Genomic DNA, 15,935 nt, shown 5'->3' on the forward strand with positions numbered 1-15,935 from the left:
AACAGATACACTGTAAACTGTCGTGGAACGCCCATGTTCAGTTTCTTGGCTACCGTTTTCACTATTACATTATTATCTGAAGTAAGTGATAGCTCGACATGAAACGTAATCTACTGTTCATATATTCATTCCATTATGGCGTATGATATTATATTTTAGGGTAACTCTTTGCATTCTTAAAGGGTATTTTTGCCTCAGACACAGGCGGTTCGGGCAATAAGTGGTGTAAGTTCGCGAACATCTTCTCGACCTCTACGTATTCTTGATCTCTCACTACAGATATTCTCTACTGTTGTTTCATATTAACAACATCAGCTTATATTCAAGATTTATCAGCTAGAACTGGGTTAGTACTGGGCAGAAATCCATTCTGTATTTCGATCGCACTTCCTTGACTCTTGTGCAGGAAGGCGTGCAGTACTCTGCTGTCCATTTTCAATAAGCTACCACAAGATACCAAAAATCTTAGCAGTAGTCCACGCAATTTCAGACCCAAATTGTGTAGTTGTCCCACGGGTCACTCCTATTCTGTCGACAGCTTCCTTGAAAAACCAGTTTAGGTTCCTGTGTTATATTGGTGATTGCACTTACGTAAACTTATAGCTTGACTTTTTTAAACTTTTTTATTACTTTTCTGTTGTAACTTCATGTGCCGACATGTTCATCCTCAATTTGGTCCTTGGGAACTAGACGTGTAGAGTAAAATATATAAACAATAACTGCGAATTTCGAGCGACAGTCTTCTCTCCATTTTCCTCCACCTGCGATATGCTCAAAGTGAACCAAAGAGATGATGGAAGAGAAAACAGAAAGTTTCAGGTGAACTCATTGCTTTGAAGATGGCGTCATTCTTCCTAAAAACACATTTTTTCTTCGTATCTTAATTCGACTAAAACTCTGTTTGCATGCAACATATCTGTTGTAAGCTGTATTATTTGTTATTCAACTTTATTACAGTGACGAGTTATGTTTACATACTGTAATTACAGCAATGAAAAAAATCACAAATGTTTGTTGTGACAAACACGGAAGAACTATCCCCGCGGCAGAAGCTGGCCTTGCGGCCGCGATGGAATGCTTCCTTCCTTCCGTGGAGCCGCGGTCCCGGCTGCTGGAATGACTGTCGGGGCGGGAGGGGAGCATCCCCCCCCACCACCACCACCTCCCTCTCCCTCCCCCCCCCCCCCCCTACTCGACCGCCCACTCCCTGCGACACAGCGGCGCCGCTTAAAGCAGAGACGTCTCTTCCCGCTGCAAACTTTGACGCCAACCCGCTCTGAAAGCAAATCAGTTCATTCTGGCAAATACCGTAGCACCTGATCAAACAAGTAACACGAATAGTTCGCTAGTTTGTTGTCTGTGTGAAATATAAACGTTTCTCATTTTTTATTTTTGCCTTCAATCTGCGAATTGGGTTGCTCTTATTAAGTCTGTAAGTACTTCCTCTCCACTGCTAAGGCCTTTATCTCAAAATATCACATCTAGTTTTCTCAAATATCACGAGGGTATTACAGGAATGAGAGCAAAAAGGAATTGGCTGGAGTAAGATCAATTTGGTGTCACAGTAAGGAAACTTCGGCGAATAGTGCAAAATACTAGACGTGGAATGATTTTTCGTCAGTGTTGTGCTTTTTCACGTATATTCCTGCACTGCTGCTGCAACCAGAGACTTTCTAGATGGAATGGCTTCATCAGCCAATACACAATTTGAACCTCGCTCGTAACGATGAGGCCCTTTTCAAAATGTTCAAAAACGTTATAGGCGACAAAGCTTAGGAAGTTATGCCAAGCTGACCAGAGAATAGCTTGCTCAATTGAATGGCTGTCTTCAATTAGGACACGGAAATTCTGAAGACTGTAAACACACAATTGTTCAAATACTGGAAATGAACAAATACAAAACAGGTTGACAAGAAAACATGTAACTGAGACGGTATCCTATTGACAGGCTATTTAACTAACTGCATCTTGTGAGGAAAGCCTTACGAAAGTTTTGCAATATGAAATCAAATTCTTCACATTAATTACTTCCTGCGAGTAGAAGCTAGTTGTTTTACGTAACAACTACACTTCGTGGTAGCATATTCATTATGTGTAGTTAGACAGTTTTCTTCGATGTCACTCCTAATATTTGAACACAACATACACTTAAAAATTCTACTAAAATCAATTCTGGTGACATCTGCGTAAAATTGTATGAATTACTTACAATTCCTTTCAAACTGTGTACATTAAAAGAAGAGGTCACAATAAGGAATAAGCATTGTCCGTCAACACTTGTCAGACGGAGATACAAGAGTCGTTCAATACCGAGTGACGAAGAAGAGGACACGATCGGTGTTTACTGACGGTAAGTCGATCCTGCCTGCACCAAGTCAGACGCTTCTATATAGACCTACCCGCTACGTAGAGCTGGCTCCGTGTATTGCTTGTTACACAATAGCTGCCTGCAGTTGCCCACACCCGAGATTAAGGAAATAAACAGCTTCTACGACGACTTCGTGACGACGTACGAACGGAAAGCCCCTCGAGGAGTGGCATGCGGACCGACTTCCGAAACAACTGCAGGCGATGATGGTGCTTACGTTGCGACCCTATGCCACAGTTTTAGGGACCCTATCCAGTTACATATGGACTATTTCGTGATGGTGTACCGAAAGTGAAAGGAAATATGCCCAAGATTGGAAATATTAGGTTTACAAAGACGCTAACTGATTGGCAGAGACACCTTGTGTGACTTGCAGAGACTTAGCTTCCATGTACGCAAACTCACAAAATAGTTAGGGTACCTCCTCCTAAGATTTTATGAGATGCATGGGACACATGTTGCAGCAATGTAGCATACACTAATCATTTAAATATTAGCTTAATCACAAATCCATACGGTTAAATTTATTTGAACGCAACTAACAGGTCTTTTATGTTACGTTTGGTATAAGGATTGAGCCTCAAAGAGTTTTTTTGATTCTACCTAACCACATTCTTTCTAATCGGCCCCTACTACTATTCTCCACTCTTGGAGTAGAACAAACAACTTTAAAAGATGTGATGTTCATTCACCTGAATATTGTCCCAAAATACTTCATGTCGATATGAAATCATGTTTACGTCTTCGAGTCTAGTTTTTCCCTCTTTCATATTTCTGCTTTTCTGTTTCTCCTAGTAATTCCCATCATGCAACGCTCACTGTCTGTACTGTTTTCACACATAAAGGTCATGTGTCATTGACCTATATCAACAATGCTAACTCACTCTATAAACTTTCCAATTTATGCTAATTGGAAGCTTAGTTCTGAGATATTTATTTAATTTATGAGAAACACACGTCGCCATTCTTAGTGTTATGTTGATATCTTTCGCTGTCCGTCGATGCTTGTCTTCATCTGCTTGAAATACTAAGTGTTCAGCTGATTCTAACAATTGTTAATTTATTATTTTTATTTTCATTTGAAATGTGAATTACATTTAAAGGAAAACATCTAGATATTTTCATATGGAACAAATAGAGAGAGAAAATAAGGACATTACACAAATATTGGAATATACAAAAGAGACTGTAGAAGAGGCTGAGTGTAGACAAGACGATGACGATAAAGAGACGATAAAATAAGAATGATACAACTCTTTCTAAATACTTGAGATCAGAGAGAAAAGGCTAAACAAATAACAGTAAATTAAACTCGAAATATACTGACTCAGGTGGAGCTTGGATTACTTTACGGCCCTTACACAGTTCACGATAACAGACATTTTCCTGCTGCTGAGGAGGCCGGGTATTCGCCTGTCGGCTGACAACGCGACGGACGCTGCTGCTGAGAGTGTAGCGTACCCGCCAGGCGCTCCCGCTCCCTGCTGGTCCCTGCCTGGCTGCCGCCGCCGCTGCTGCTGCCGCCGCTTGGCGCTCGCTGCTACGCTGCGCTCGGTGTTGCGGCTGGGGCGCGGAGGGCGGACGTCGACACGGCGACTGGACTGACGTGGGCCGCGTGGCGCGTCGCTTGCTGTTGCAGCTCGGCTCGGCTCGGCTCAGCTCAGCTCGGCTCAGCAGCTAGTTGATCGCTGCTCGCTGCGTCGCGGAGTCGGCTCTGCGCTCAGCGCTGATGGCGGCGTGGGCGCTCTCTGTGTTGCAGGCCGCCATCGCTATCATGCCGGTAGGCGGCCGGGTCGCGGGAAAGGTGGGGATCTTCTCCAACCTTCAGAACGGTGAGTGCGCGCTCACTACTCCTCAAATGTACATTCGCTCCTGAAAGTTAGTCAGACAAGTACCAGCTGATACTATAAACAGCACTTAACTTTCTTTTTTAAGTTCTCAAGAGTTTGTCATTATTTTAGACTGGGACTCGAACCCGGTACTTTGTTTCTCGTGGGCAGTGCTCTGGCAGAGTGAGCTATCCGGTCAGTTCAGCTTGTCCCTCGTTCCTACTCGCAAATCTTCAATTGATCTCTCCTGAAACTCTCGCTGCAGTAGCCCTCCAGAAAGGAAGATCATCGCAAAGACATGCCTTAGCCACACGCTAAGGGACTGGTTCCAAAAAGGATCTTTCGCTCCGTAACGGTGTGTGCTCTACTTTTAACTCCCAAATTAATGTTGTGAACGAGACCAGGAACCTGTCGGGAATAGGAAAATTAGCATAGAATCAGTGAAATTCGTCCAGTGATACTGAATCTACACTGTAATGAAGACGTTGTTTACTGATTTATTTATTCTGTGTAAAAGAAGAGACCGAATATTGTACTTGAACTGACATGAATATAGTACGTAATAGCTTAACAAAATTTCAAATGTGTTAGTAAAAACTAAGAATTATGATATTTAAGGAGAAAAATCTACATAGGATATCTGCATAAAAAGGAATAAAAATGATTAAAAATTTGTACTATTTGCCTGCCTAGTGCACAGATATCTTTCATCTGGAATCCAATTGGCACCAACTATTGCTCTTTTACACTATGCAGCAGTGGTGGGTCACAAGTTTTTTCATTTATAATTTTGGACTACACTACTATACAAGCTGCACTAGACTGCATTACGCTTCACTACTGTACTTGGTATCAAAACTACGCTGGATTTCTCATTTGTGTGGATAGTTAGCCCTGACACGCTGAGATACACCTCAGGATTCACAGGGTTTAGGCTGCTGTGCTCCCAGAGGTGTAGAGGTTGCCAGACAGCTGCCGAGGTCTCAGGAAATGCTGCCTAGTTCCCCGAGGCTCATCTCCTCAATGCTTCCAGAAGATTGCTGTAGGTGGAGTATGTATGGCCTCTTCTCCGTTCTCTGAAGCCATGTTGATTTGCAGTTCCAAGGCAGGTATTTTAGGTGTCAGCGAGTTCAGATTATGCAACAGTTTCTCATTCCTTCTTATATTAAAGACTGTTGCATTTACAAATGCGTTCCTGTCCTGGTCACAAACACCTTGTCTCATGGTACATTCCCATGTGATGTGATCCGGGGTGCCGAATGCTACCCATTCAGAAGCGTCTGTGGTGCGCTGTTGTATTTTTAGGAAGTAGCTGGGACATGCTCTGTGGACCATGTCTCGACGGTAGTGTATACTGATAAGCCAAAAACATTATGACTACCGTCCAACTCGACACTGGACGCGGTAACAAAAGCATATAGGCGGAATAGAAAAGGAGAGGGGATCACCCTAGCGATCATCTGAGCTGCAAATGGAGAAATTCATTGCTATAAGTGACTTTGAGAAAGGGGAGATTACTATTACGTAGAGCCTGTGAATGGGTACCTCGAAAATGGCGGAGCTGGTTGAATTTTCACATGCTAATGTGGTGAGTATCATCGGAAACAGGTAGAAGGACAGGGCAGAAGGTGATGTTCGGAGGCTTGTTTAAAGAGAAAAGTAGGATATACGGTAATCTGTGGCTTCTCTGCCGAAAGAGCACAATTCTGGGGCACACGTAAATGTTTCGGAGCACATCGTTCATCGTGCGTTGTTGAACGTAGAACTCCGCAGCATACCCTACCTGTTCACATATTGACCCAACTACATCGTCAATTACGACTGCAGTGGCCACGGGACCATCGGGATTCGACCGTAGATCAGTAGAATCGTGTCGGCCCTTCGAGTGAATCACGTTTTTGCTGTACTAGGTCGATGGTCGTCTCCACAAGCTCGAAACGTGCTGCCCGCCAGGGATGCAGACTGATGGGAGCAGTACGGCGCTTGCCTAGGACCTGTGGTTGCAATCGAAGACATGATGACAGCTGTGAACCACATATATTGCTTCATGCTTGATGTCTTACCCGACGGCGATTTCATCTTCCAGCAGTATAAATGTTCGTGTCTCGCAGCCAGAACCGTGATACAGTGGGTTGAGAAGCCCTATATTCAACTCACTTTGATGTCTCAGCGACCAAATTCGCGTTATGTAAATCCCATCTGGGTCACTATCGGGCGCTATCACTGCGTACGCAAATCAGCGGCCCGTTATTTACACAAATTACATGACCCGTACGAGGACATCTAATGCCACATTCCTCCATGAACCTACCATCAAACTGGCTCAATCCTGTTACGCATAAAAAGTGATCTATTTCGTTTCTAAGACGGACAAACAAGCTATTAAGCAGGTGCTCATAATGTTTTTTTCTCATCAGTGTGTAGAGCTCTTGGTCAGAAGAAAGTATGTCATTCTTGTTAGCCGCGCCGAGTGACCGTGCGGTCTGGGCGCCATATCACGGACTGCGTGGTCCCTCCTACCGGAGGTGTGAGTCCTCCCTCGAGCATGGGTGTGTGGTGGTGGTGGTTAGTGTTTAACGTCCCGTCGACAACGAGGTCATTGGAGACGGAGCGCAAGCTCGGGTTAGGGAAGCATTGGGAAGGAAATCGGCCGTGCCCTTTCAAAGGAACCATCCCGGCATTTGCCTGAAACGATTTAGGGAAATCACGGAAAACCTAAATCAGGATGGCCGGAGATGGGATTGAACCGTCGTCCTCCAGAATGCGAGTCCAGTGTGCTAACCACTGCGCCACGTCGCTCGGTGAGCATGGGTGTGTGTGTTGTTCTTAGCATAAGTTAGTTTAAGTAGTGTGTAAGTCTAGGGCCCGATGACCTCAGCAGTTTGGTCCTTAGGAATTCACACACATTCCATTCTTGTTCTTTTTTAGGAACTAACTGATAGGTTCTTCTCCCAGTTTCTGCCCTGTCCCAGATTTCTTGCATCGTCTGCGTAGGTGGTGAAGATTGCCGTGTTTTTTGTAGTTTGAATAGTTTGAAGCTGTTTCAGCAATGATACAATGACAATACAATAGAACTTGGGTCCACTAACAGAACTCTGTGGTCAGTCTTCCTAGGACATTCTAATCACACCTGCCTGTCGTTCCAATAATCACGTACACTGCTGTAGACACAGCTGGCACATAGCGTGTGTTTCGGTCTTTTGAACAGGGCAGGCCACAACAAATTATCCAACACCCCAGCTATATCAATCACTATGCCTATAAAATTCATGTTATGTGAGGTATTCATAATATTCATTAAATGATTTAACTCATCGTCCGCTGATTTTCTGTCTGAAACCGTATTGCAGGAGGCTCATGTTTACTACCTGTCTGAGGTCCCTCAGCGACGGCACAGAAGCTTTCCCTATACTTTGGCATTTACCAAACAAATTGCCCTGTCATATTCTAGCAGGCCTTGGCGCTTTCTTACTGTTCATCATTGCTAGCCTCACTTTCTTCTAGACGGATGTAATCACAACGCTCTTATTCACATCCTTTTCCATTAAGTCAAAGCGAAGCCGATGGTTCTCTTTGTCTTCAGTCGTTGAATCGTCTGGGAACAAAGACCTAAAATGGTACTGCACTGAAGTTCCCAGTCTGTTGTCATTGGCAGGCGGATACTCTCGGGGTTGGTTGATGTAATGATGACGTCGACACCGAAAGCTTGTGCCAAACAGAGTTTCTAACTCGAATTTTTTGCTTCATGGGAGCAGTCGCGTTAGGTAGTCTGCGCACGCCTTCAGGCACATCTCACACTTTGATTGTTAACGACATTTCTTCCAATTACATCTGACCAATGGACCGAGGTATCTCGCGGAAGATCCTGGCTTAGCATTTCGTAAGGATTATGCTACACGACTTAGACTTCAGTTTATTGTAAATCTGTTATAAATTTCGACTCTTGTGCAACTAGCTTCAACATTAAAGTCATAGTCGGGCAGACTTCAAAATTTTTTACAGTGTCATATTCCAGAGATCAATAGATGTTTAATAGATTTACATTTTGTAGAAGTGTGATATACACTATCACTATTTTAAATCCCGCCCGACAATAAATTTAATATCGAAATAAGTTGCACCAAATAAAAGTTTCTAGCAAATTGCGGTGATTTCACATTAAGGGCGATAGGACGTCAAACGGGCCGACTTGGAGCAGGAGAGCCATCACAGGACATTTTGATTTCCAGTGCCTATACTTTTACAAATAAATTCATAAAACTTTGTCAGCATCACCACGAAGGATTCAGGATTCACACTCATTGCAGCGGAAGTTTGAAAACATAACAAAATACTTTATTTACGTGTGAAATTTCATCATTTTTTCACTTACCCATGGCTGCATTTGTTGCTATAGGTACACTTTTCTTCATAAGTTAGAGAGATTCTTCGATGAATTTTGCACAGCATACATACCATACTTACAGGTGTATGAAACTCTAGAATTTATTTAATTTATGAAAAAACGAATGATCTGTTGTATTTTAAACTTCATTTTCAGAAAAAACACTAATTTTGTAGTTAATTATCTCAATTTTTACCACAGTTTTTAATAGATTTGGAACATTCTAGAGTTTCATACACCTTTAAGTATGGTTTTTATACTGTGCAAAATACATGGAAGAATCTCTCTTACTTATGAAGAAAAGTGTACCTATAGCAACAAATGCTGCCATTAGTAAGTGAAAAAAATGATGAAATTTCACATGTTAAAAAAATTACTTCATTTGTTTTCAAATTTCCAGTGTTATGAGCGTGAATGCTGAATCCTTCCTAGAATACTGACAAAGTTCTACGAATGTATTTGTAAAAGTAAAGACAGTGCAAATTAAAATGTCCTGCGGTGCTTCTCCTGCTCCATGTCGGCCTGTTTGACGTCCTACCCCCGTTAACAAAGCTGTGCAGTACGACTTAATGGAGACTTTATGCATGAAATTTACTGCAGGCGTGCTCATTATAGGCTATACACATAAAGCATGGACTCGCAAAGAGTCAGTTCTTATTTTTTCCTCATAAAGATTTCGTTTCTAAAAAAGAAAAATATGCTTCTTACGTCGCAGATTTAGCAGTTCTCAAAGAATCCACTAATATCGTTCCACGACACTGACTTCATAACTTTCTACCCATTGATCAGATATATTTCATACTCGCGAATTTTTAATGGGTGTGTACCCCTATGATAAGCCAAGCTCCTCAAGCAAATCCATTAGTCCAGCAGTGCTGTTGTCGCAGACTATGTGAGTGAACATTCTCATTGTGAATTTCTGAAGTAACAGGGGATGCAATGCCAATCGTAGACGGGCTCGGAGACATGCTAGAGTGGCGTTACTGGTTACGGAGGCTGCACACGACAGCAGCGGGTCAGGGCTGGACTCACGGGCTGTCACACTTTTCCGTCACCAGCAGACACTCCTCGAAACTCTCTTAGACCTTCCTTTCTCGAGTGAAACCTTCACAAGATAATTGGTAGACACTACTTTATTCCAGCCAGTGACAAAATCACTCATATAACGACTGACATACGAAGAAATTAACAACGAATATGAATTTCCGCACATGATGACACAACGAACGGGTTGAAGGGCACTTTAATAACTACTAACAAAATATACGCTTTATGTCAGTTCTTTGTTCTAATATGAGACTCTGTAATTTTGTCTTCTGCGTGGTAGCTGTTTGGTATGGTCTCGAAGGCGAAGAATCGGCAACCTCATTCAGCATCGCGAAATTTTACCTGCTACTCGTTCATTCCTTACCCCACAAGGGTTATAAGTACAGCATAACAGTTCAGCTCACATAAAATCAGTATCATTTTTAAATGAAGCGTGACACTTCAAGAGCATACTCATTAATGAAACTATGAATCGTGAAGAATAGGCACCGTCCATTTTACTGATGTTTCTGACTCTAGTTTATCTAGAGAAATTAATTATGCAATAATCATTTCTCTTTCATGTTCCGTTGGAAAATTACGCAGGTACTACATCGCCTATAAGTGCAACAGTTACATGTAACATAGCTCATTTTACATTAAATTTATCAAAATTGCTGGCGGCTGTAATGAAGCCAGCGACCTAGTTCACCTTCTTTAAGGGAAATCGATTAACAGATAGTACAGAATTCTTTGAACTGCTGGTAAAATTCTTTATATTCGCAGGCAATTCCAGTCTGTAAGAGCATTGTCCACGAAAATATTTCCGATTTTAGTCTCATTTTTAAAATGATGAATCATACTGATTTATTGTGCATTTCCCTTTTTGAGCAGCAACTGATGAATTTTGAAATGCACGCTATTCATAGAAAGGACTTCAGAACTATTCTTGTTTCCTTCTGTGCAGTATTGTTATTTTCATATACTCTGCAGCATTTTGCACAAGGTTCCCTTGTTGGTAAATAGCTTTAGAGGCATAGTAAACTCATTCTGCCTTCGGAATAAAACTGCTTGCATTCTAGATTGCTTCCGCTCACTGTGGCAGCACCACGGTGTTTGTATCAGTGGCCGTGTCCGGGTCACTTGAACCAGCTGTGGCTCCCAGCGCCTGGCAGTGACTGTCATGTTAGTTAGTATAGCTGATTGTTTCCTGTTTCAGATGGTGAGTCGCTGAGCCTACAATGGCGTCCATCGTCGAGTTGCGCAGCTCCTCCGGTAGAGGTCAGGCGTGCTAGCACGTGCTAGAGCCTGGCCTCCAGATAAGTGGCTTTATAAATAACGCATAACCGGGGCAAATTCTGTGCCGCAAACCCGGTCGCTTGCTCTCTCTGCCTTGGGACTTAGACCAAGTCCCCTAAAGCTTTTGCTGCAATCCACTTTTATCTCAACGACTTTTAAAAGCTCTTCTAAGGAACTGTGCTGCGACTTCTCCTATACGTATACTGACTAAAAATGATAGACATTTTAAATAAATTTAATAAAATGAAGATTCAAGTCAGTAGTAACAGTTTGACTGTAGCGCAGAATTTTATATCCGAGTTTTGGAACATTAGTGCATCCACCACAAAAAGAAAAATTTTCGTCTGGTTGGGGAGATCAGTGGAAGAGAGAAAACTCAGAACTTAAGGGGTCACTAAAATAGAAAGTAAAAACTAATCTACCACCACTAACAAGAATTTAACTAATTTTAAGAATAAGGTTTAATTAATTGAGTTAAATATCAGTGCTAGTGAGATAAATTGAGCTCTCTGCATGACGCTTACTGTAAACTTTTGCTTTTTTAAAACTGAGTGCTATTTAACTTTCAGCAACTGTGAAACCCACTATACCACATTTTTTTCAAAAATATTGTAACTTTTGTAGAGAAACTATTTTTTTGTTTTTTCCAGAATTTTTGCTATCATATATTTTTACAAATTTCTTTTGTTACTTTAGTGTGGTTTCCTTAACTAATCTCAACTTAATAAATGATGCTTCAAAGAAGTTACTGACTTGAAGCAGATTCTTTTGTATAAGGTTGAATGATTTCATTCCAGTTCAGGGCCTATGCTAATGTACAATACTTTAGCAATGTTGCCTAATAATCCACTCCCAAAACCGTTAGTATTTTGCGTAGTGTTCAGCATATAGTTATATGTTCACATACTGAGAAATGAAATACTATTGAAAACAGTGATTTACTAAAAAAATGGAACCTGAGAAATTCTTCTAAAATAAATCAGATTCTAAGAACCTGTGCAGTTTCCGCAATAACATCAGGAATGTGAACAAAAGAGATTTCGGTGAATGAAACGACTCGATAAACAGCAAATTTCAGTTCTTAATATACAGTGTATGTGGATGGTTCTTGATTTGCCGTGATCCAGAATAGTTATCATTTTTCCGACTATACTTAAAAATTTGTAGCTACATAGCGCTATCACTGGTACACAGGAAAGAAACGCCTCATTTGTCCCTGTTATGCTGTTATTTATATGTATATCAAGTAACTTTTCCATTGGTGTGTTTTGGTTTTATGTGATTCTCTTCCATTTCCAGAAATCCTTGATGCTGTTAAAGATCTATGTTTAAAAAAAGCAACTTCTAATGACAGAGCATGCATAAATCATGACTTAAAATGAAGTTGATAACATACGTGCCACAGGAAACATCTCAAAGAAAACATGATAGTTCTGTCAATAACAAACATTCTGACACACTTTGTCTAGTTAACTACAAAACTACTACACTTCTACACATTGGTTTTCAGTCTACAGTGCCCACTTCGTATGATGCCAACTTTACTCTCCCGACTATTTTCGTAACAACATACTTTTGTGTATTACAGTAACAATTAATGACTGTCATCTAAGGTTGGTTTACATTTGACTAATATTTACCAAAAGTATTTCGAGTTGTTCAACAATTTGTGCAGAATACTAGCACTTATTGAATCCAGTGTAAGCAATCCTTTAGTTTGTCACCAATATATCTAAGAAACAAAATGACAATATATAGGACATTCTCAAACAAATACCATGCCACCAATGAAACTTGCCAAACTTTGCTCTACTAAATAAAGTTCACATGGTTTCATGTGAATAAGTCAATACACTTGAGTCATCAATAAATTGTTTAAATGATGAAAATGTATTAACATGTAACTATGTGTTTTATTAAATTAGATGCCTAAGATGATAACCAAATGATTAAAAGTTTTGTTGTAATATATTTCCTTTTCCAGATGATCCCATAGCAATCATTGTGTAGCATCTATGTGTCTAGCCTGTAGCATGGCACGTCTGTGTTCTGTACAGAATGTGTTTTAGCACTTCAGCACGTCTGACAATTGTCCTCTCTCTAATTTGTTTCCAAATATTTCCAATGCTCTAAACGACCCTTAATATTTTCTTTTTATGTCTCCTGACTAAGCCTAATCTTCAGTTGTTGCTGTTTTTCCATTTCACAGAAATCCTTCATTTTAGATACTGATATGTAAATGTTGGTAACTGACATGAATCTGACTCTTTTTCAGTGTGTCTTTCAATTTAATACACTTTGAAATAATAATGGCAGAAATCTATTATGTACTGCTTTAGTTAACGTATTTGACTTCTTGCATGCCTTTCGTATATAGTGTTTATAATGGTTAGAATTCCTTAATTTTTTAAACGTATTTTTATATTCTTATGGTATTTATCTTCTCTTCGTCATGAAAGAGAACAAGCACATTCATAAATCAAACTCTTATGTATGTTAAATTGTCGAAGATTTGCCAGAAAGACAATATATTCGCAATAAATTCTTTGTAACTGCCACTGAACCAGATTTCTTCCAAAAACTGTAGTTTATTTTATTTTAGAAGCGACACTTTATTTGTTGCGTATACACTCGGTCATAATTTACTGGCTTATGAAATAATATGAGTATGTGTCAAAAAAGTTTGACAAACCTCTGTCCAAAGACTTAAAAGTAATACGGAATGTAGCCATGCCAAAGCTCTGCCATGTAGCGCGCAAATAGAAATTGGACTTTATGTATTACTTACCAGCGTGGATGCTAAGCGTCTCACATAGTCTTATATCGACAACAAAGGCCACTGCAATCTGATATTTGGTGCATAAATTCGTATCGCTTTTCCATAAGGACACAGGAGATACACGAAACATAGACTTTGGTCATCAACAACATATTCTCTTTCACTATTTATAGCAGACTGCCAACCCTACATGACTACACAAATAATGCGATTTTGAGGCAAAAAACACGTCGAGCAACCTTCGGAGCATATTTCCATACGGAAAGGATGTTCCTTGAAGGTTGTTCAATAGAGAGCGGAAAAGGTGAAAATCTGAGGACCCAAGGTCAGGTGAATGAAGTGGGTGCAGAATGACTTCCCAGCCCATTTCCTGTGTAGTGTCTTCAAAAATTGCTCTGAGCACTATGGGACTTAACATCTATGGTCATCAGTCCCCTAGAACTTAGATCTACTTAAACCTAACGAACCTAAGGACATCACACAACATCCAGTCATCACGAGGCAGAGAAAATCCCTGACCCCGCCGGCAATCGAACCCGGGAACCCGGGCGTGGGAAGCGAGAACTCTACCGTAGTGTTTTCTGTCAGTCTATCAAAGAGCATTTCGGTATTGTTGTGGAGTAGCATAGTTTCACGCAGTCTTCCAGGTTGTTGTGCTGGAAACGCATTTCCTGTGTAGTGTTTTCTGTCAGTCTTTCAGAGAGCATTCCGGTATTGTTGTGGAGTAACATAACTTCACGCAGTCTTCCAGGTTTTTGTGCTGGAAACGCTTCTGCAAGACGACTGAGTTGTTGATTGAAGGTTACACCTCGGGAAGCTATTTGTAGTACTCCACACCATCGGCGAATCACCTGATACATAGTATTGTTTTTTGTGGATGCACGCAGGTGTTTGTACAAGGCATTGCTGCTTCCATTGAGCACAACCACTAATGTATTTTCCTTGTGTTACCATAAAGTCATCATTTCTCATCACTAGTAACGACAGAGAATAGCAATGGTCGTTAATAGGGGAAGCGTTTTGTTAGACTGTCAGAAGTATGTAACATGTTAATGAAATGGAACATAGAAGGAAGTAAGATGGATTACAGTATTATTGAGTGTTTTTTCCTTGACTTTATGAAGTGTTTATCAGAGTACTGGAAGTATTTAAGTGTAATAACAACCCAAAAATAATTTTTGGACTACGTAACGAATGTAAAATTCCAAAATATTGTCAATATGTGCGGGATGAAATCACGTAGACGCCTCTAGGAACAATAAGTAACATTATGCAGAGCAAGGCAGACTTACAAATTCCTCATTGTTTCCTTATCTTGGCTGTAATGACATAACGAGACTAAAAATACAATTTCCAACCAAAAGAGGACAAGCTACGAATCCTCTGTTCCACGATAGTCAACTACACTCCTGGAAATTGAAATAAGAACACCGTGAATTCATTGTCCCAGGAAGGGGAAACTTTATTGACACATTACTGGGGTCAGATACATCACATGATCACACTGACAGAACCACGGACACATAGACACAGGCAACAGAGCATGCACAATGTCGGCACTAGTACAGTGTATATCCACCTTTCGCAGCAATGCAGGCTGCTATTCTCCCATGGAGACGATCGTAGAGATGCTGGATGTAGTCCTGTGGAACGGCTTGCCATGCCATTTCCACCTGGCGCCTGAGTTGGACCAGCGTTCGTGCTGGACGTGCAGACCGCATGAGACGACGCTTCATCCAGTCCCAAACATGCTCAGTGGGGGACAGATCCGGAGATCTTGCTGGCCAGGGTAGTTGACTTACACCTTCTAGAGCACGTTGGGTGGCACGGGATACACGCGGACGTGCATTGTCCTGTTGGAACAGCAAGTTCCCTTGCCGGTCTAGGAATGGTAGAACGATGGGTTCGATGACGGTTTGTGTCCCCTCGACGATCACCAGAGGTGTACGGCCAGTGTAGGAGATCGCTCCCCACACCATGATGCCGGGTGTTGGACCTGTGTGCCTCGGTCGTATGCAGTCCTGATTGTGGCGCTCACCTGCACGGCGACAAACACGCATACGACCATCTTTGGCACCAAGGCAGAAGCGACTCTCATCGCTGAAGACGACACGTCTCCATTCGTCCCTCCATTCACGCCTGTCGCGACACCACTGGAGGCGGACTGCACGATGTTGGGGCGTGAGCGTAAGACGGCCTAACGGTGTGCGGGACCGTAGCCCAGCTTCATGGAGACGGTTGCGAATGGTC

At 41.5% G+C, this 15,935-nt stretch overlaps 1 protein-coding gene across 1 annotated transcript in view; it reads left to right on the forward strand.

Moving 5' to 3' along the window:
• Positions 1–15,935, forward strand: part of LOC126335046 (uncharacterized) — a 209,240-nt gene that overhangs the window by 175,925 nt on the left and 17,380 nt on the right. Inside the window, exon 2 of the mRNA XM_049997917.1 lies at positions 4,008–4,200. Coding sequence (XP_049853874.1) covers positions 4,098–4,200 — 103 coding nt within the window. The 5' untranslated portion in view covers positions 4,008–4,097. The remainder of the gene's footprint in view (positions 1–4,007; positions 4,201–15,935) is intronic.

The sequence above is a fragment of the Schistocerca gregaria genome, chromosome 2 (assembly GCF_023897955.1).
Source record: "Schistocerca gregaria isolate iqSchGreg1 chromosome 2, iqSchGreg1.2, whole genome shotgun sequence".
Classification (NCBI taxonomy): Eukaryota; Metazoa; Arthropoda; class Insecta; order Orthoptera; family Acrididae; genus Schistocerca; species Schistocerca gregaria.